The sequence below is a fragment of the Peromyscus eremicus genome, chromosome 3 (genome assembly GCF_949786415.1).
Source record: "Peromyscus eremicus chromosome 3, PerEre_H2_v1, whole genome shotgun sequence".
NCBI classification, from domain to species: Eukaryota; Metazoa; Chordata; class Mammalia; order Rodentia; family Cricetidae; genus Peromyscus; species Peromyscus eremicus.
The window spans coordinates 17,195,723-17,218,618 of NC_081418.1; the positions used below are offsets into that span (position 1 = coordinate 17,195,723).

The following is a 22,896-nucleotide window of genomic DNA, read 5'->3' on the forward strand; positions in this document are numbered from 1 at the left end:
ATTCAATACCCTCACACAGACATACATGCAGGAAAAATACCAATGCACATAAATAAAAATAAAATTTAAAAAAAACCACACAAGAACAATAAAAAAGGAGGAAGCAGACATTATTAACATGAAGAATGAGAGAAGGGACTACAGACATTTAAAAGACAAAAGAATATAAACCACTCAACTCAAATCCTGGATGGAATACACACATTACATAAACCTCAAGAGAACACGTATTACAAAGTGTGACTCATTCTATAGCAACCTACAGCCATTAAAGAAATCAATTTTGTAGTTCACAACAAATACTGAATGGCAACAATTAAAAAGACTCATACTACCAAGTGTTAGGAAGGATGGAAACTTCACACATTGCCAATAGAAATAACATAATCAGTTTGGAAAAGTTAGGCAGTTTCTTTAAAAATTAAGCATACTTTTGTCATGTCAATCATCAACCTACTTCTAGATGTTTGCCCCAGAAATGAAAACATGTCATATTAGTGCAAAGACCTATATGAGGCATAAAAGCATCATTTATAAGAGCCCTGTACTGGAAACAGGACAAACTGACCATTGACAGGTGAATGAATAAAAAATTGTGGTAAAATCCAGTGATGGGAAAGAATGAACTACTTAAAGAGTCAACAACATGAATGAATCTCAAAAGTATTTTCCATAAAAGCAAAAACAACTAAACAAACCAAAGCAAAACCACACCACACTGCTGCCACCACTATACCCCCAGAGAGAGACAGACAGAGAGAGACAGACAGACAGACAGCTCCTTAATTCCATATATAGGAAACTCAAGGAAAAGACAATTAGATAACGATAGGAAGAGGAGTAGCCAGGAGTCCAAGAAGGTGAGGCCACTGATTGCCAAGGCTCTGAAGGGGAGTATTTTAGATCTTGATTATACTGGCAGTCATGTCTAATGGGATGCTTAGCTAATTCAACGAAATAAAACAGAATTGAGAGAGCACCACACTTAGACATGGTATTTCTGAAGAATATGGATTATGACTGACAAGGACAAGAAAAATACGAAGGCAACCATAAACTCCAGGGAGAAAAATGGTACAAGAAAGTTATTCCTTGAATAAAAAGTATACTAAAATAGCGCACAATTTCAAACACACAATGCAAAACAAGAAATATCTAAAGTAAGGAGGACTACAAAGTCTTAATGAGTTACAAAGCTGAACTTGTACAGAAGAAAACAGGAACACTAACTCTTTGGCCCTGTGTTGAACGCTCTATGGTTATAATAAATGTAAGCATTTTGCTGGCATTCAATTCCACGAAACAACTTTACATGAAGCAGGAAAGAAGAGAACACAGTACTTAAGAACCAACAAGCATTGCGTTGTTAGAGGGACTGCAGAGTAGAGGGAAGTTGGCGATATTATTCTCTTCTTATTAAATTAAGATGGAGATGCAGCCAGAGTGAACGATAATAAACAATGCTTTGGGATGTTGCTCAAGATTATTATAGGAAATAAAGATACCAAAAAACCTAAAAAGCAACAGTTGAAGGAAATTAAATTCTCATCTTTAGATGAGGAAGCCCGAAGATAGTGTCTAGAGTTGGATATCAACACAGAACTAGCATAATACCAGATTTATGGAGGCAGCTACCAGCAGCACCAAAAACACCGTTAAAGAAGATGTGTGTGGGGTGCTGGGAGTACAGGTGTGTGGGGTGCTGGGAGTAGAGGTGGCCGGTGGCAGCCACATTATTTTGGCTTTTGTTTGCCATTTAATCCTATGCCCTTCTGGATGAGCACCAAGTACTGATGTTACGGCTACAGAAAAGGGTTGACTGCAGCGGTGGCCAATTCTTCAGCCTTCCTCCATCACGGTGTGTTACAGGATCCATTCCCTTGAGTCTTTGGGTTTGAATTCACTTATAACTAACAAAATTGGCAAAACTGGTTTCGGGGACCCTGGCTTTGGAACCCAGAGACACCACGTAAGCCCAACTACTCTGAAGGTTTTGGTTCCTAAAGGAAGCTTGGGCCAGGTGTACAGGCGCTGATCACAACCCAGATCAAGTACTCAGGCTGTATCTATCTACCAAGCCACAACCACTAGACTTAATACACCATCTTCACATGAATTCCTAGCTGCTGAGTCACTTCCAGCTTATATCTGAGACACGGGGAGTCAGACAGAACACCACTCACTGTGCTGAACTCCCCCAACTACTACATCTCTGAAACCAACAATGGTGTTAAACCTCTACATTTTGAGGAAACTCATGACAATAATCCAAACATCATCACTGTGATAATAAAATGAAACTCTGAAAACTGACTTTTCTCCTCTGCAAATTTTGGAAATGAACTTCAGTAACATACTTGACGAGTGATTGGGATAGCAATTTTTTTTTCCTTTTCTACTCTATTCTTCCTTTCTTCCCTTCTTTACCAAAAAAAAAAAAAAAATATTCCCATAGCTGATCATGACCAACTGACACCATGGTCCACTAGCTGATCAGAGGAAGTGCGTGTAATCCTAGCACAGAGCAGAGGAATCCCATGGCTGAGCGCCTGAGTCTCGATATATGTGTTGCTTTAAAAGAAAATGGCCTCCAAAGGGAGTGGCACTATTAGGAGGTGTGGCCTTGTTGGTAGGTATGGCCTTGTTGGAGGAAGTGTGTCATTGTGGGGGTGGGCTCTGAGGTCTCATATGTGCTCAAGTCACACCCAGTGTCACAGTTCACTTCTCTCGTCCTCAGATCAAGATGTCAAACTCTCAGCTCCTTCTCCAGCACCATGTCTGCCTGCACACTGCCATGTCCCATCACAATAATGGGCTAAATCTCTGAACTGTAAGCCAGCCCCTATTAAATGTTTTCTTTATAAGAGTTGCCATGGTCATGGTGTCTCTTTACAGCAATAGGAACCCTAACTAAAACAGTAAGAAAACAGATACAGCCATTTATACAAGGGCCCTAGAGCTTACACTAACCAAACGAAACCTACAGCAACCATCGTATGAAAATTCATAGTCAAGAGTCATGTTTTCACCAAAATATCTAAATCAAATCTGCAAAAAGAGTAATGATCACTTACAGTAAGTATCATTACCATTTACTATTATTGATCAAAGTTATGGTAGTGAGAGAACTCACAAGGGAAATCTCATGGCTTAGCCTGCTTGCCAATGACTACATTATTTAAAAGCTCCTGCATCCTATTCCTAGCCCATAGTCCAATTGACAGCCACGGACTGAACCGCACACTACCATAATTCTTAGACTGTCTCATCCTAAAGACATTTAAAGTACTAGACAGAGAAATAAAATGCCTACTGAAACTTGGTGTTAATTTACATTTTATTATCAATGATCCTACTAGAGTAAGATTTCATCTGTCTATCTACCCACTCATTCACTTGACAGCTGCTTAACAAAGACCCTGCAGGACACTGTTCTACATACAGGAAGTAATGCAGTGACCGAATGTGATAAGATTCTTGCTCTCTTGCAAATCTTACTCTAATGGCAAGTAGACAGCACACATCAGTTCTTACAAGCAGTAAGTGAGTGGGCAATGTGTTAACAACTTAAACCATTTAACAACAGTTAGAATAAGGTCCTCAAGAAAAGCAATTGGACTGGGATTTATTCCTATAGAATTCCCAGAAGGACACTGATTTTATTCACTAAATAAGCACAGGCTCAAGGCTTTCATCAACATGGCAGAAGATTCCATTCCTTTCAGATCCCATGCTACATCTGGGAACTTGAGACCTAGTTGCTAGCCCAGACTCTTTCCTTCCTCCTCAGCTTAACACCTACCAGTGTTTTTCCTCATCTCTCCTTGCAGAGCATGTATAGTCCTTTCAGACACACAGTTCCATCCTAGACCAATTTCTACTGTCTAATGATGGATGCGGCTCTTATTTTATCAGTTGAAGTAAAACATGTACCACTTTTCATAGATTTGCTTCTCTTGATTCATCTCAAAAGCCAGTAGCCAGTCAGCAGGCCTTCCTTCCACGGGGTCTCCTGCAGCCCAGGTTGGTTTCGAACTTGTTATGTAGCAGATTCTGACTTTGAACTCCCAATCCTCTTGCCTCAACCTCTGTTAGGATTACAGGCTTCTGTTACTATGCCCTGCTTGGTTTCCAGAACTGGGATTTGTACCAATGGATTCAACTGCATACTGAAATCACTTCCATCACTCCAGGCCAGCCAGAAGTAGAGAGTAAACTCTACAAGACTTTGCCCCTGCAAAACCAGTTGGTGTATCTCTGATCCCAGTTGGCATCAGTGGTAGTTTAAAAATCCAGAAGTTCAATAAATGAAATCACAAAAGTTAAAACAATTTAGAATGACTAGTGAGATGTTACGATTTTTGTGAACTAGTGTGCAAAAAAATGTGTTATTTCAAAGATCATAAAAGTCACACATATTCTTCATTCACAATTAGCTCTGTGAACCCTTTTATCCAACTTCTCAAATATATGTGTCTTGGTTCTTAAAGGTTCAACAAGCAAAGAATCTCATTTTTATCATTCCTCAGTATTTTTCTAAAACCATTTTATAGGGTTGGGATACATACTAAATCATCTAAAACTCCCAACCTGACACTATCAATTCGCTTAGTCTCCACTAAATTTTTTTTAAAAATGTATTTCTTAGGGTCAGAGAGATGGCTCAGCAGCAAAGAGCATTTGTTCTTCATGCAGTAGACTCAGGAACAGTTTCCAGCACCCACATGACACCCATTTGTAATTCTAATGCTAGGAGATCCACCAACCTCTTCTGGCTTCCACAGGCACCAGGCATGCACATGGTGCACATACATACGTACAGGCAAAACACCTACATAGATTAAAAAAAGTCTAAAAATAATTATAAGAAGCAGCAAATAAAAATATATTGCTCAAAGTCAGTACCCCAAAGCCTAAAAATCTATCCTTGGAATAGCCTTTTGTTTTTCTGTTCTGTTGCCAAGTAAGTGGCAACACTCCTGATGTAGTACTTGTATGCCATTTAAAACCAAAAGCACGCTAGGAAAAGTAAATGTTTTATGCTAACCATTAGGAATCCCCACCACAAAGGTTAAGAGAATGCTTATCGATAAAGGAAGCGAGAAAAGAGAGGGTTTACTAGAAATGAGTGCCCCTGAAGAGAGCCTCCCTGCTCGGAACAGCACATCCTAACAGAACAAAGTGAGTGTGACGAAGCAGCTATGTGGCAGAAATTAAGCAGAGGAGCTCAAATGTGCGACATAAAATGAGTAATTGTGTTTGAGAGTTTATGATTTGAAAAGGTGAGAGGGTGGGCGAGATGGTACTTGCTGCCAGCCCTGATGATCTGTGCTGAATTCCTGGAACGCACATGGTAGGAGGAGAGAATCAACCCTTCCCAGGTGTCCTGACTTCTACATGTGCATGTGAGTGTCCACGACAGACACACAGAAAAATACCAATAAATAAGTGTGGGGGAAAAATTAAACATGAGCTAGCAAGCAATGAATCTAGTCCATCTGAGTTGTCTTAAAAATATGAAATACAAAGGAAGTCGGAGTTCCCCCATCTGTGAGACCTCAGGAGGGTCTACAAACACTCACATGGAAAAATAAAATTCCACTAACAGAATGGATTACCGAGATGCAACACTGGGCAAACTGAACATTAATTTCCAACACAGACTAAAGATTTTATTTTATTGTAACACTGGATCCATTCATGATGTCACATGAGGTGAGAGAGCTATGAGAATACATACTTCCAGTTCTCCTGTGCACATGGCAGTTTCCTCCATAAAATTATGTTTCCTGCTTGAGGGCAGGAGTTAGTTTTGCTAATAATTTCCATTTTTGTACAATCTGACCTTTTAACAGTTTCATTTGATCATGTCAACCCACTAACGTCCAAAGTATAGGAATAACTTCCTTTTTTGTTGAGTAATGGCACCCAAGAGATATTAATAACTTACCCAAGATCACACGGCTAATAAGCTGAGGGGACAGGAAAAAAAAAACAGTTTCCCAACTCCTAGTCCAGGAGTGGTATATTTCTTACTATTAGGAAAAGTCCAAGCATATCCAAACATATGCAGGTAACAATGAGGCTTCAAAACCTCATTCATCAACCTGGCTGATCTTGCTGTGTTTTTGGAAGCAATTTTCAGATTTCATATCTTCGTTTACAGGGTAGGGCAAGATGGAGACAGTTCCGTGTGAGAACACTGTGTAGGTCACATTTCAATAAAGATGCCCAGCAAATACTTGTTCAGTGGTAAGAACTCAGACATCATCATCTACTTCTGAGAAAACAACAACTCAACCTCTTTATTTGACATTCTTTCATGTAATGCAACATGCTTTCATGTAATATAAATGATCCAAAGGGTCCTTTCTCTAACACCCCCTTTTCTATGACATCATTCATTTGCTAGGTATTCATATTCTTGCCACTGGGTGTACATTATCACAAGACTCTGCCTCAGGGATCCTCAACTAGGATTAGGTGAGAAGGGTTAATGCATTTTATATAACAATTAATATAAGGAAATAAATGTTCTAACTGCCATACCAGAGCTCCAAAGTTTTCAAGACAGGGATGTATCCAAGAAGAGATAGTATTAAAAAATATACCAAAAAGGCAACTTAAAACACTGTCCCAGAAATACAGGAAGCATTTCAGAGTGGTGTAGGGATGGACCCCAAGCTCACGTTCTAAGGTTTATTCCAAGTAAAATCAAAGAAATAGGTTAAGAAGGGCATCTGCAGGAACCGGAAAGGTCTGTCTGTCCACAAATACCAAGTGCACAAAGAACGCATGAAAACACCATTAAAGTCAACATTGATAGTGAAAACAAATAATGGGAGCCAAGAAACATTTACAATGTATTTGAAGGTTCTTACTCTATAGACTTCATGTAAGCCTACAATAGAGCTAACACCCCCAAATCTTCCAATATCAATGTCAACCCACAATATTTGCAAAAAACACAATGACTGTGCTTTTTATGTCTATAACTGTTGATTGGCAATTATGTTTCCTAAATAAATGAAATATAGTAGGTTATATTAGGCACCCTGAACGCTGGCTACTCTTCCAGAGGACCCAGGTTTGATTCCCCAGTACCCACATGGAAGCTAACATAATCATTTACAACTCCATTTCCAGGGGATCTGACACTCTCTTCTACCCTTCATAGTTAGCACGGTGTATATACATACATGCAGAAAAACCACCCATACACAGAAAATAATGTTTAAAAATTCTTTAAGAATAATTAACAGTGAAGCACTTTTTTTTAACAGTAGAAATAAATACTGCCCATTGGTTTATCTGTTCAAATGTGCAATTGGCTATTTATAAATAAATGAATCCCCAACAGCATGTATTAAACACAGCAACTCTATCAATTAAAATCGAAATGAAAAGATTATTAAGGCATATTTGATCTGTAAGTTGATCTGGCATTTCACTTTTTGTTCCCAGAACACATGAGCACCAAAATTATCCAGGAACACTAGTAAGAGAGGAATGTCAAAGTTAGGAAGGGAGGGAAAATGTTCTCGAAGGGGCATCTTTGGAGACTGGTTTCCTGCAAAGCAAACAATCCTGGTACACATAAAGACTGGTAACTGGTAAGCCCTCGGGGACACAGATCTAAACAATGGGTATTAAGTGAATTAGAAGCACTATTTTCTAAAACAGGGATCCATCTCCACAAACATTCATTGACCTGAGTCTTAAAAACAAGAAGAGTACCCCAAGAGTTATTCCAATGTGTTAGGTTTCCCTTTCCAGACTTTCCTTTTCCTTTCCTCCGTAGTGAGCTTCCAGGAATTCCTCGATGATACACTACACACACAGGGGAATACAACCGCAGGACCCAAACCTCAGTTACTGATTCCAACTACAGGAAGAGAATGAGCAGCATGCCACTGTAAAAACATCTCTAAACAGCTTTGACAACTGCAACTTTTCAAGAACTCGGAAGGAAGGAACACACATACTCTAGACACTGAAGTCTTGCTCTTCCTGTTTTCACTGAAGCCAGCCCCGCCCCCCCAATCAGATTATTCGCCCAGAAAACAAGGCTTTTATTAATAAGAGTTCCCATGAACCAACAACTCCAACAACCTGGCTTTACAAAATCATGGTCAAAAATAAATAACTCATGTTATTTTGGTTGTGAGCCTAGCCTTTAATGGCTGAGCCATCTCTCTAGCCCAATACGCCTTGTTTTTAAAATCACATTTCTGCTCTCCTTTTATGCTATATAGTGCTGAGATCTTCAAAAAGAGAAAATTAGAAACAGCTCCTTAAATAATCACTGAGCTGCACATCTCATCTCCTTTGCTTTTAAAACGTTACCAAATATCCTAATAATAACGTCATGTACTTAAAACATTTATGTATTACACCTGTATCTGCTGACAGGCAGTAGTCACCTTTGTTTCCAGAGCCAATACTTGAATCTGAATCACTTTTCTAACCAAGTTTGGGGCAGCATGAGTAGCACTTAGCCATTCCTCACTGACATGATCTCCAACGACAACAGGACCATTTGAGTGGCCAAGTGGATCTTATTTCTCCTGTAGCTCAGGCTGGACTCAAACTTGTCAAGTAGCTGGGGATAACCTTGGACTCCTGCCTCCACTTCCCCCAGAGTTCTGGTATTACAAGCATGCACTACCAAGCCTGACTTAGACAAATACATTTTTAAGGAGGGGACGGGAGGGAGAGGGGGAAGAGGGGGAGAGAGGGGGAGAGGAAGAGGGGGAGAGAGGGAGAGAGGGGGAGAGGGAGGGAGGGAGGAAGGGAGGGAGGGAGGGAGGGAGAGAGAGAGAGAGAGCGCGCGCGAGAGCGCACCAGCCAGCCGTAATAGGACATATCCTTAATCCCAGCACTCAGGAGGCAGAGGCAGGAAAATTTCTGAGTTTGAGGGCAGCAAATCTACAGAGTAGTTCCAGGACAGCCAGGGCTGCACAGAGAAACCGTGTCTTAAGGTGTGTGTGTGTGTGTGTGTGTGTGTGTATGTGTAGAGGGGTGGGGGGAGTAAGTCTCACAAGCCCAACAATTCCCTCTGACTTGTTTCTTTTTTCTAGAATGTCTGGCACATAGTAGACCTTCAATATACACTTGGTGCATAAACAGACTGCTGATAAAACAAGCTTTATTTCATCTCTGTGTCTTAAGTCAGAATGGCAAACAGAACTGTGCGGAATGCAAAAACGCCAATCTTATAGTCTGATTCTAGCCAAGGCTCCAGAACTCAGGATTACGAACAACGTGTGCAGGCCACCACGGGCTCATCAAGCCTGAGCCTGGGGAGTATCAGCACAGGTCGGCAAGAATGTGACGTGACAGCTGCCGTGCAGGTCCGCGGTGCTTTCACACCAACAATGACAAGTCCACCTTTCTGGTAAATCCATCAAAACTGAATCTTCAAACTTCTGGGAAAAACCAGTATGTGCTCCTTCAAGCTTAGAGGCTTAACTATGTGTGGACAGGGACTATAATCACGATCAATTACTTATGGCTCGAAGGCACTCACAAGCATCTGCCCTTCTAAGCAATTAAAAAAACCAGGCTTCTGAGTGTAAAACTTACCCCAGGCAGGACAACAAATTACCGTTCAGGGGCTCAGTTTTGACACTCTCCCTTGGGAGGAAAAGAATTGTTGTCACTTGTCCTGGATTTCCTAACACTGCCTTTGAAAATATTAAGCAAACCTTTAAAATTAAGAATTCCTAGTTTGGCCAAGCAAGTCATGGGGGGCGGGGGGTGGGGGTGGGGGTGAGGGTAGTTCGGTGAAAAACAAAAACAGGAAGGAAACCAAAAGGGAATGGAGATGCTGGGTTGTGAGGATGGCCATGATGAGCTGTGACACTTGGGATCATTTCACTCATCTCATGGCATATAGCCAATCAATGGCCTTTGCTAACAAATTCAGGGCATGGGTACCCACATAGCATTTTGGTCCCTGTTGTGTAAGTTTCCTTGGAGATTATAACATTCCATCCTGCAGGAAACTCCTTAAGCAGAAGATAAAACAACTCAGAACAGCTTCAGGAAGTCCTTGAAACTGACCAGATTCACTAGGCCCCTCTGTTAGCATTCAGGCAGTTATGCTGGCCTGCTCGGGGTTCTGACAGGATACCTCATCAACTAGGTTGCTACACAGTCCCCGTGAGCACGCACTACACCCCCTTAAACAGCAAGCTCCACCCGTCCCCCCCTCCCTTTTCTCCACTGCTTCTCCCCAGAGGACATCTCTGTGTCCTTTCCTTCCCTTTCCCCAATAAACCTCCCAAGTGAGTTCTACTGCATGGCGTGACTTCTCTCTCCCGCCATTAACTACAACACTGTTATCTCTGGATTCAGCAGGCTCTCCTGACATTCCTGCTCACCGGCAATCTGAGGCACCGCCCTACCTACAACAGCCTCATTTTTCCAACTAATTAATAGCTGCTGGGCTCTTCATCCAACACCTGCAAGACTGGTGAGTTCCCCTTCTACCGGTCAGCATAAATGCTTCCCTGGACCCATTGGAGAAACTGTTGAGTGTATACACACAGTGTACCTGGAGGCAGGGAAACCCCAAACCACAGTTTTCAAGACTACAATTGACCCTCTTTGCTGACAATCGCCCCTGGCCATTTCCCCGAGGTGTTCTCTCTAGAGCATGGTTTCTCGCCTCTTGGCCCCACCGGCAGGCCCTGATATCAGGCAACCACTTGTCTCTGGGTCTCAGAGTCCCTGGCCCGTTTCTATGTGACAATACACGGGACAGCTTTGCACCTGCTTAGCCCTTGGCCCCTGCTCTTTGCATGATGACTCACTGGCCAGGTTGTGCCTCCTCAATCCCATCCTCCCAGAATTTCTGGGACACTGGAAATTCCAGGCCTCTGGATCTTATCTTTCTGCCTCACTCATGGGAACTACGCCTAGCTCTCCCCTGGGATGTCTCTTGGGAAACCTCAGACCTTTACACTCAGCACCCGACTTAAGGGCTTCTACACTTACCCGTCTTTGCAGTCAGACCTGGCCCCAGTACACCTTAGATAATCAATCAAAATGGCTGCCTACTGGTAGTGTAGGTCCCAATATTATACGGGACCTTCGGACCTTTTGCCAGCAATTGGGTAAATGGAAGGCGGTACCCTACGTCCTAGCCTTTTCTTACCTTAGCTCCAAGCCTTCCCTCTGTTCTTCCTGTTCCTCCACTCACATCCTCCAGGCTATGCAGTCTGAACTAGAGGAACCCTCCACTACTCTGGACCCTGCTAATGAGCCCCTACTCTTCCAACCTCAATGTACAACTGCCCCTTCAGCTCCTCTAGCCCCTCCTTCCTCTCCGTAACAGGCCGCTCTAACCACCTGACACCGGCACCCACTTTCACTCTCCGTTACTTGTTCTTGCTCCACCATGGGACCCCGTCCATCCCTCTCTACTCATTCCAACCCAGCCACAGTTCTCCCTATGTGAGAGGTTGCCAGGGTGGATGGACTGGTTTAGGTACATGTCCCCTTCTCATTAAGTGAACTCTCTCAAATAGAAAAAAACCTGGGGTCTTATACGTCTCTTTTTTCATTAAAGAATTCCAATGTATCACCCAATCATATAGTCTTTCCTTCCATGGTATCTATATGATCCTAGTTAACAACCTATTTCCTGAGGAACGCAGGCGAGTTTGGGAGCAGGCTGGAGCACATGCAGACCAAACACATCAGACTAACACAGCACACCTGGTGGGGGGTTGCGGTGGTCCCCAACCAGGATGGGACTTTAATACCCCAGGGCACATTCTAGCTAGGGATATTTACAACCTGCCTCCTATCTGGTCTCTGTAAGGCTGCCCTTAAACCAGTTAACTATGAAAACTCCAAGAAACTGTTCAGGATAAACAAGAAAACCCCACTCAGTTCCTATAACAACTCACAAAGGCCCTCTTACAGTATAATCTAGACCCCTGAAAACCCAGAGGGCAGACAACTCCTTATGACCTATCTCTTTTTCCAGAGCTTCCCTGACATTAGGGCCAAGCTTAACCATCTGGAGAAAGGACCCCTAACCCCACAGGCAGAAATATTAGGGCTGGCCTCTAAGGTGTACCACGGGAGAGATGTAAAAGCCCCGCACACAGAAATAGCAGATGGTGGCCAAGGCCATTCAACTGGCTTCAGCACTGCCTGGGCTCCCTTGCTCCCATGGCTCAAAGTCCTTGCTTCAAACGTGGTCAGGAGGGTCATAGGGCCTGCCCTAATTCCCGCAGGCTACCCAGGCCATGTCCAAGGTGCCACCAAGAGCGACAATGGGCTACTGACTGCTCCCGTGCCCCTTGTGGCATAGGGACATCAGATGCAGACCACCCTCCAGCCAACCTGGCCATGGATGGCTGAAGGGACCCGGGGCTCCCTTGTCCCGACCACTGTCATCTCTGACATGGAGTCCCAGGTAGTCATCACGGTCTAAGCTTGGTCCATCTCCTTCCTCCTGGACACTGGGGCCACTTACTCGATCTTGAGGGAGTTTTGGGGACCCACCTCTCCTTCTCATCTCCCTATTGTCAGGCCAGGAAGGCAGCTTTACCTACCTCATCAGACCCCACCACTCAATTGTATTTTCAGGGGTATTCCTCTCATTTCTTCCCTTCCTGGTGGTGCCAACTTGTCCCATCCCCTTACTGGGAAGGGATCTTTCAGCCAAAGTGGGAGCCTCTATTTCTTTTGCTCCCCGCCATTCACCTGACCCCAGATTCACCAACACCCCCCCCCTCACCACTCACCCTACTGGTTCCAACACTTTTCCTTTGCCAGCCTCTCAGGTGGACCCCCAGTCTGGGAGACCCAAAACCCCTCTATAGCTGAACTCACTCCTCCATCACAGTCCAATTACAGGACCCTGCCTGATGCATTACCCAAGCTCCGTACCCACTCTCACTCCAGAGCCTCAGGGGACTTAAACCTATCACCTCTGACCTCTTAAGAAAAAAACTATGTCAACCCACATCTTCTCCCTCTAACACCCCCACACTTGAAGTTAAAGAGCCCAGTGGGACCTACCACGTGGTTCAAGACCTCCGGCTCATTGATTCTGCAGTGGTCCCCTCTATCCCATGGTGCCTAACCCTTACACACTCCCTTCCACTATCCCCTCCCATTTCTCAGTTCTGGATCTCAAGAACGCCTTCTTCTCTATCCGTCCTCACAGCACCCAGTCACAAAGTATCTTTGCTTTCACCTGGACTGACCCTGGCACCCACCTCTCCACACAGCTTACCTGGACTGTCCTACCCCAGGGGTCTGGGACAGTCCACACCTATTTTGCCAGGCCCTGGCCTCCGATCTACTCTCCTTGTCTCTCCTCAAATCTAAACTCACACACAGTATGTAGAAGACATTCTCCTTTGTAGCCCATCCCTACAAATTAGCCCAACAAACACCTCTGCTCTTCTGAATTTCTTGTCCAGCCGGGGCTATACAGTCTCACCCTCCAAGGTCCAACTGTCCACTCCTCAGGTCACCTATTTGGGGCTAACCGTTACCCCAACCCACAAAACCATTATCTTGGATAGAAAACACCTAATCTAGTCTGTCGCCGTCCCCTCCTCTAAATAGGAGATTTTATCGTTCCTAGGAATAGCTGGCTTCTTTCGTTCCTGGATCCCTTTTTCCCTCCTTGCCTGCCCCTTATATGAAGCCGCCCTTGGCTCCTCACATGAACTCCTTATCACTCCATTACTAAGCCCTTCCAGAAGCTCCAACAGGCCCTCCTCCGGGCCCCAGCACTTCATCTCCCAGACCTAACCTGTCCCTTCTCCTTCTATGTAACAGGAAAGGAGGGATATGCCCTTGGGGTCCTAGGTCACCAACTGGGACCTTCCTTTGTACCCATAGCATAGAAACTAGACCTTACCACCCAGGGATGGGCACCCTGCATACGCACTTTAGCCACTGCTGAGCTCCTCATTCGTGAATCAAAAAACTAACCTTTGGGCCACCCACCACTCTCTTCTCTACGACCTGTCCCATCTCCTTACTTACAAACTCTGCCTCCTCTTTGGGTTCTCTCTAGGTGGCACGAGTAGAAGATTCTACACTTACTTTCCATCTTTTCAATATCTCAGATCTTCGTCCTCCACCAAACCCTGGCACTCCCCCCATATCACTCTTGCACTGAAACAGTAGAGGAACTACTGCCCCATCCCTCACCCATACAGGAGGACACACCGCCTCAGGACATCTACACCTGGTACACATGTGCTCCTTTTTACATGAGGAGACCCAAAAAGCAGGCCATGCAATAGTGTCAGATACTGAGGTGGGTGAGGGACAGGCCCTCCCTGCCTATGCCACTACTCAACAGGCTGAACTAATAGCACTCACCCATGCCTTCCAATTGGCACAAGAACAATCCCTAAATGTTTACTCCGATTCTATATAGGCTTTCCATATCCACCCGTCCCGTGCTGCCATCTGGAAAGAATGCAGACTACTTACAACAAAAGGAAGGTCCATAACCAACTCAGGTCAAATTATGGCCGTGCTAAAAGCCTCCCATCTCCCCACAGCTACAGGGATTATTCATTGCTGGTCTCACCAGACCGACAACTCCATCATCTCTAAGGGAAATAACCGAGCTGACGAGGCAGCTAGAGCTGCAGCCTTCCTAGGCCCAGACTTACCTCACCCACTGCAGGGAATCCTTGCACTACAACCCACACCCCTACTGTCACCCCGACACTCTATCTACACACCAGATCTTTCATCCTGATAGCCAGGCTCTGGCTCACTTTGTCAAGGCCCACCTGCAGCCCACCCCTGAGGACTTGCATTTCTTAAGAACTATTATTGCCTCTTGTAAAATCTGTCAAATGCCAGACCCTAACTCCACATACCATAGTCCCCCTTTTCCTACCCACCAGGCCAGAGGCTCCCTCCCTGGGACAGACTGGCAACTTGACTTTACCCACATGCCCACAGTCAGATGAGGGTCCTAGTGGACACATTCTCAGGCTGGCTAGAGGCATTCCCAGTCACTACCAAAAGGGCTCAGATAGTCTCTGACATCCTTCTCTAAGAGATCATTCCCTAGTTTGGAATCCCCGCCTCCCTCCAGTCAGAATATGGTCCTGAATTCACCTCCCAGATTTCCCAAACCCTATCTGAAATCCTCAACATTCCTTGGCATTTTCATACCCCATACCATCCCCAGTCCTCAGGAAAGATAGAACGAACTAACCACTCCTTAAAAAAAACACCCTTGTTTGTTATCCTTTTATTTAATTGTTGCTGCCTTTTAAGCCACGGCTGTCTGAATCAGCAACTGCAACTCTGCCCTTACCAGTGGCGGTTAGGCCGCAAGGGCCGCTAACCAAAGGGAATTCTGTTCCCTCAGGCTCCAACTCTTGCAAAGCTATGAAGGGAACTTATCTAAACCTCTGTCCCTCTAAAGAACTCAAGACTCGAAGGTTAAGGTGGAATTCTGCTCTTCAGAGAGGCTGAATACCAAGTAGCTCACCTCCTCTCCTTGCTCACATCCTCCACAAAGCCCTGATGTGTCTCCTCACCCCTTTATAAACTTCTCACCTGGCTCTGCCCTACCACTTCCTGTCAGCTAGTTGCTGCCGCGGTCTCCTGACCACAGGTGAATTTTATTTAATCAAACACATCTTTGCATCATTAAACAAACACTCCAGGGCATAAACAAAAGTAACACACCTTGAAATAATATTCTGCAACAAGACGGTGATGCTGCTGAGGTGATGAGAAAGGACCAGGTGCTTTAAGGTTTGCTTATGTGAAGATAGGAAATCCTAAGTGGTGATGAGGAGAAAGTGATCTGAGATGCAGAAAGGAATGAAGCATGTTCCAGACTTCTCTCTCTCTCTCTCTCTCTCTCTCTCTCTCTCTCTCTCTCTCTCTCGATACGCTACTGTTGCATTAAGATTCCAACAGTTCATAGCCTTAACATTAATGGATGGAATTTTGATAAGCTATTAATCTAGCTTTGGCAGAGTACAAACCACTATACTAAACTACTATATTATCTCATCCACAGGCTCAGGATTTCAAATCCCCTTTGGTTGCTTTCTAATGACTCAAAGGTATGAGTATACTGCCTTTTCTACAATGTGGATTTCAGTAGAGATTATAAATAGTGGGAATGCCAATGTGGCTAAAACTTTTCTTTTTGCAAACTCAAAAAACTCTTATAAGCTCCAGGGAGTCGACTTGGATCTACCCAGAACAGGTCAGATGCCCTCCAGATAAGTACTCTCACTTTTCCCTGGTCTTGGGGCTCTCCTCCCTCAATTACCAGGAGCTAAGAAAAAAAAAAAGTCTTCCCCTAAACTTAACTTTTATCTTCTGCCCTGCCAGCATCTTGGTAGGTCCAAGTGGTACTTGACGGTTCCAGAGCCTGGACAGCAGTGAAACCACCAGCTTACCAGGATGCCACCTCAGCACCCCAGCTTTCTCAGGTCCCCCAAAGATGACCAATATCCCCCAGGTCAGCAGGAAGCAGTCTCAAAAACGTGGCGCCCTCATTCCTACCTCACCCGCTACCCCTAACTCCTCACCTTTTTATAACAAACAAAAGGAATGTTAGCATTCAGACAAGTTTCACTGGCCTGCTCAGGGTCCTGACAGACCACCTCAACTACAGCCACTATGTCCCTATGTAGTCCCCATGCACATGCACTACACCCCCTTAAAAAGCAAGCTCCACCCATCCCTCCCTTTCTCCACTGCTTCTCCCCAGAGGACTGTCTCTGGGCCCTTTCTTTCCCTCCCCCAATAAACCTCCCAAGTGAGTTAGTTCTGTTGCATGGTGTGACTTCTCTCTCCCACCGTTAATCACAACACTTTCCCTGCCATAAAAGCTGAGAGTCCCTCTCAGAAGAGCAGAGTCATGGTGCAAATAAGATGCTCAGTGAGGCTGAGTTGCAAAGACTCTGGAGACCAGACCGGCTGTCTGCAAGAAGCCAGTGGAGCCGGGCGGTGGTGGCACACGCCTTTAATCCCAGCACTCGGGAGGCAGAGCCAGGCGAATCTCTGTGAGTTCGAGGCCAGCCTGGGCTACCAAGTGAGTTCCAGGAGAGGCGCGAAACTACACAGAGAAACCCTGTCTCGAAAAACCAAAAAAAAAAAAAAAAAAAAGAAGCAGCCAGCGGAGCTGCCTGGCAGAGGTGTAAACCAACTGAGGCACCTGGAAAGGACGCTCTCCAACCTGTTGAGCTACCTGCAGGCTGTGCAATGTGCTCCAGGTTCCCAGCTTTGTGAGCTGTCACGCATGCTGGGTGGGCTTCGGTGATGCAGCTGTGTTTGAGACAGGACTGCTCCTCTAAGTAAGCCCTCATCCGCATTCCTGTAAGTAACCCCAATAAAGCTCATTGGTGAACCAAGCTGGACTTTGGTGGTATTTGTACTCTCGTCTGTAGTGAGCTTCCTATCTGGGATGAGTAGATGAGTGTGATGTGTCTCCCCAGGAAATGTTTTGTCACAATAGCCCCCGAGTGTCTAAACATGAATCTGACTTGTTCTGTAAAAATGTCAGATAATGATGCCTTCTTGGGAATCTGTTCTAGGCCAAGGATCTGATCATCTCTGACATACTTAGGTACCTGAAGGGCCTTTTAAGTTTAGAGGGATTTCACCTACATTCTCTCCCACTTTTAAGTAAGCAGGTGTCATAAAAGGTAAAAATAAGTTTAGAAAGCATCTTTTACTTTTACTTATGAGTAGATCCTCCAGAAATTCACAATTCAGAATCCATTTATGAGGTCAACTAAAACTGTTTAAGGACATGCCAATCTCAAGAGGATAAAACAGGAAGTAGAAATGACCTAGGTAGCTGGACTCACCAGCACAAGTGAACAGCCTTCTTCTTTTACAGGAATTTATAATGGATTGCACTAATGAATAGGTTATGCAAGGGTGCTTGTTCAATGGCTCTTCATTGGAAGAACATTATCTTATTTGCATATATGATAATCACCCTTAACTGGACCCTCCACAGGCAACAGACAAAATGAAATTTGGTATTAAATTCTCATGTTGGTGAATTGTAAATCTTATTAATCTTATCAATAAAAACCAGGAGTCAAATATTGGGGTAAGAACCTGGAAGATCAGAGAACAGGGAGCAGCCACAGTCGCTTCCTACCTCTTCCGTTCCTCAGTCCAAAAGGCCAAGATCCTCTCTCCACCCCGCCTTACTACTTCCTGTCATTCTCTGTCTCCAGACCTCTGTGGTTAATTCTGGTCAGCTAGTGGCTGCTTCCCTGCTTCTCTGACTCTAAGCAAGCTTTATTTGTCAGAACTCAATCAAAATGTCATGCAACATGTTGGAATCCATCCTTTGATATAGCTTCACTCCTCTAGGACAGTAACTGAGAGTCAACATGCGATCTGCTTTTGCCTCCATTATCACAGACTTCCTTTTTAACACACACACACACACACACACACACACACACACAGAGTATATTGCTTTATGTAAATTCTGATTTTCTAGAAGTCTCATTACCTTTTGTTACCACACTCCAACCCCATACCCCTGCTACCTAGCTAAAGCATAGGTATAATGGGGTCCTCTCTTTACCATGTCTTTTTACTTATTTATGTATTATGATTCACTGCTGCATTCTAGACTGAGTCTGACTATACTGGGAACAAAGCACTACAAAAAAACCTCCCAGGATTCTGTAGACTCCCAGTTTGCAGAGGGCTTGGTATTTCAAAGGTCAGTCTTGGGTCTCTCCATTTTGATGACTAATGTTAAATTGTTTGACTTTCTACAAAAATATTTGGCTGTGCTTATTTACATAATTTCATCCCCTGGGCACACAGTAGGCACATATTTGTTGTACCGAATCCCTACAGGAATGAGAAGACAGGATGAAGATGCCAAGATCATGATTCTCCTAATCACAAAGAGTGGAGTGAGAATGGTAAAATCATCACCTTTTAACTGTGAGCTATGCATCTGTTTAAAATAAGAAAAGGATGAAAGGCACAGTGAGGAAATCCCGGCACCCCTGAGAAAACACCATTATGCTCACCACAGATGCAGGCACACACTTTCTTTTAATGCTAGTTACTTCACAGGAGAGCTGGTTAAGAACGCTTCCCCACCCACTTGCACAACTCTTCCAGGGAAAACAGAATCTAAGGAGTATCACCTCGTAGACCCTTGGGAGAGGCAGTCGAAGTTAGACCATACCACAGATACTAAATGATACAATCAGATAACGGTTTTAAGAATGCTTTCCCCTCCCACCCTTTCCTCTGACTCTCCCTCCCTTTCTCTTTTTAGACAGGGTCTTCGGTAACTCAGGCTGGCCTTGAACTCTGGATCTTCCCCGCTCAGTGGCACCCAGCCTTAGAAGTTTTTTCAGACAATGTTTAACACTAGGCGTCAGCATTGAAACTTCTTAGATCATCAGAAGTCGTTATTCTGCCTCTTTAAATAAAAAAAAAAAAAGCCACCACTATGGATATGATTGGCAAACACATTCTTACACATTTCTGCATTTTCTTAAACTTTATTTGTATTAGGCTCCACCCTTAAAGTTTCCTTCTAATTACCACAAGCTGGATACCCCTCTCATTCTCAGACTTAGCCCCCCAGACTGGAAAAGTGAGTAAGTGCTTGAGGGACGTTTTCGGGTTGTCTGGTTTTGTCCCTAAAAGATACCCAATTCACCCCACCCACGACCTCTTAGGGCAAGCAACAGAGTGAAAGCACTTCAGAGTTGTGTGCTGCAGACACCACACGTCTCCTTTCCTGCCCTGTCTGTCAAGGTCACCGGCTCCATAGGCAAAGTTCGACTCTGACTCTAGGTGGGTCACCGGCCGCCCCTGCCCCTTTCCCGGCACCTTCTTGGACCCGACTGCCAGGGCTCCCCGCTCACCTGACCACGTTGGGGTGCTCGAAGGTCTCCAGGTGCCTCAGCACCGCCACCTCGCGGATGGTGGAGAGCGGCATGCCCTCCTCGCTGGTCTGCACTCGCACGCGCTTCAGAGCCACGAAGCGGCCGCCGTTCTTCAGGTCGCGGGCCTTGAACACCTTCCCGTAGGCGCCCTCGCCGATCTCCGCCACGCACTCATACTGCTGGTCGGCGCGGCTCAGGCTGTCCTTCTCCATGCTGACTGGACGCTGCCGGCGCGGCACCGAGGGTCCGGAGTGTGCGCTCGCTGCCTGGACGCCTCCGGGACGCCCGGAGTCGGAGTGGCGGCCGCCGGGCTGGGCAGAGCGACCTCCTCGCCCGCGGGCGAAAAGCCGGGCGCAGCCGCCGCGAAACTCCGCCTAGCCGAGTCGCTGCGCCGCCGCCGCTGGAGAGCGCCGATCCCTCCTCTTCCCCCTCCGCAGCGATTACATAGTCTGCCCACAATCTCTGCACCTAGGAGGAGGAGACGGGAGGAAGGACAAGGAGAAAGTGCGATCAGACAGCCCCGGAGACTTCCACCGGCTTCCACCGGCTCCCCTCCTCCTCCCCTCTCCTCGCCCCGGCCCTCCACCCGGCTGCCTAACCTTGCCCGGTTTCTCGGAGAAAAGCCAAGTTACTTTTTCTTGCCCAGCAGGGCTCGTGCAGTCTTCGCGGGGAGAGGTTGCAGGGGCCCCTCGGGGATGAGCGCCGCGCGGGACGCAGCGGGACGGGAGGGGGCGTGCCGAGCAGCCCAGAGTGTGCCGGGAGCGCGGGGGAGGGGAGGCGCCGGGCGCGTCAATGTCACGGCTCAATATTTATACCTATAGCGTTGTTCTCGGCTGCCCTCCCCGACTCCGGGGGCCTGGACGTGCGGGGGACGGGGCGTCTTGGGGGCGTTCGGAAGCGGGTGTGAGGGCGCCGGGGGCTTCACCCGTGTGGGGCCCGCAGAATGGGGTTGGGGCTCTCGGGACCCTGTAACCCGATGCTGGGAGTACGCGAGTAGGGGTGGTCAGACATCTGCTCGGAAATTGCTTCCTTTCTTTCTACTTTCAGTTTTTCTACCGAGAGACATTTAAAAGGGACTCGCACATACAAACGGTCTTTGGGGTATGGCCATCTTAGTGGGAGATAGAATTCTGCCTCCGACTCCTCGGAGGACCTCCCTGGTGGAAACTCGGGGAGGACAGACCATCTGGTAGGGGAGGGCTGGGGCTACTAGGGGTGGGAGAGCGAGGGGCCCTGGAAGGGGAGGAGTGTCGTGCCCCCCACCCCCGCCCGAGATCACAAGGGTGTTGGGAACGGAGGTCCGTCACACTTTCGCTCGTCCCGTCCCGAAAGAGTAACTTCGGGACTTTGCTAACCGGGACTGGTCCTGAAGTTTTCAGCTGACTTCAACCCGTGCAACCGGCTTGAAGCAATCGCCCTTACGACGGTGGGGGTGGGGGATTAACGTAGGACTCCCGGGTGTGAAGCGGGGCTGCCCTTGGGTTGCGACCGCAGAACCTCCGCTCCGGTGTCCCGAGCGCCTGGAGGTCGGTAGCTGAGAAGGTCGCTCGGCTCCCAGGCGGCTGGAGGCCGGGTCCCACGCGCGGTCGGGCGTCCCCCTCCCCGCTCGGTTATTAGGGATGACCGAGCGAGCCTTCCCGTCCCACGGCGGCCTCAGCCTAGGCTGGACCTTGGCCCACGACAGCCGCGTGTCCGGAACCCTCGGCGTGCGTTTACCTGCCCCGCACCCCTCCTCCCCCGCTCGCCCTTCTGCCTGGAATTAGAGAACACATGGCGCGACCCCCACTGGGTGCCGGCCTAGCCTCGCGCGGCCAAGGCAGAGACTCTCTGGGCTCCCTTGAGAGCTTTCCTGAAAAGCTGCGGAAAGGACCCCCAGACCTCGCCCGGGGGGCCGCGCCAGGTCGAGGGCCACACAGGTAGCGGGAGCCGCGGCCTCGGCGCCCGCCCTCCCCCTCCGGCCGCCTCCAGCCCAGGCTCCCGGAGGAGGCAGCCGTCCCACCCCCGCGGGCCTGCACCCCCCGGACCGGAGCGGCGGTGCCTAGCCCCATCCCCTCCTCCACTTTTTTGTTGTTGTTGTTGCTTTCCCACGCTGGCTGAATGTGACTTGACCCCATTTCAAAAAAGTTTGACATAGTGCTTCAACATTTCCGCATTCCTCCGCGACTACAAAGGCTGCAGCCGCCTCCTTCTGCTTTCTGTCTCTGCTCTCTGTCTTCACACTCAATGAAATCCTTCATGAGCCTCTGCCGAAGCCTTGCCAAACGCCGCAAGGGTCGCCACCAGCGCAGCGAGGGGAGGCCGCCCGCGGGACCGCGACTCGCGCGTGTGCGCATACGCAGATGCGCCCGCGCAGATACGCCCACGTGCACAGGGACGAGTGCGCCGCGGAGCCCCCGGCTGCTCTTGGCCAGGGCGTGCATTTGAACTGCAAAGCTTTAAATAAGAAAAGTAAACTTGGGCCAGGAAGCAAGCGTGCGTGCTCGCGGGGGCTTCAACCCCGGTGGGCTGCGTGCACTCCTCCGTGCATAACACGCCCGCGGGGTCGCCAGCAGGAAGCCTGCGTGAACGTTCATTCCTTAGTGGGGAAGATGGGGCCCGTACCCACACCTCGGGAGGCTGCAGAGGGAACTTGCCCAGGGGAAATAAACGTGGGGCGCGGAAACACACTCTCAATCCCACCCAGACGGTGGCATTTTCAACCTTCATGTGACTGTCCAAGTAGAGTCCCTTTGGAGAAGTTCCATGAGAATTGAACGTATGGGTGTTTGTACGCACGAATCTATTCAAGCTGGCACAGGACCCTGGTTGTGGGGGTGTCCCCGGTGTGGGAGGTCCCTCTCGAGACCTCTAGCTCCCCCAGCTGACCCCCATAACCTACCCAGTCTCAGCTGGTAAGGGGTTAATCCAAGCGGATTCCGAGGGGCCACACAGTCCCCCACCCTCCTTACCCTCACCCACCCGCGTCCTCGCCGGGGACCCC

At 47.1% G+C, this 22,896-nt stretch overlaps 1 protein-coding gene across 1 annotated transcript in view; it reads right to left on the reverse strand.

Moving 5' to 3' along the window:
* Cdk6 (cyclin dependent kinase 6) overlaps positions 1-20,532 on the reverse strand; it is a 198,008-nt gene extending 177,476 nt beyond the window's left edge. Inside the window, 1 exon segment of the mRNA XM_059257338.1 lies at positions 19,896-20,532. Coding sequence (XP_059113321.1) covers positions 19,896-20,128 — 233 coding nt within the window. The 5' untranslated portion in view covers positions 20,129-20,532.
* Positions 20,533-22,896: the final 2,364 nt, after the last annotated feature.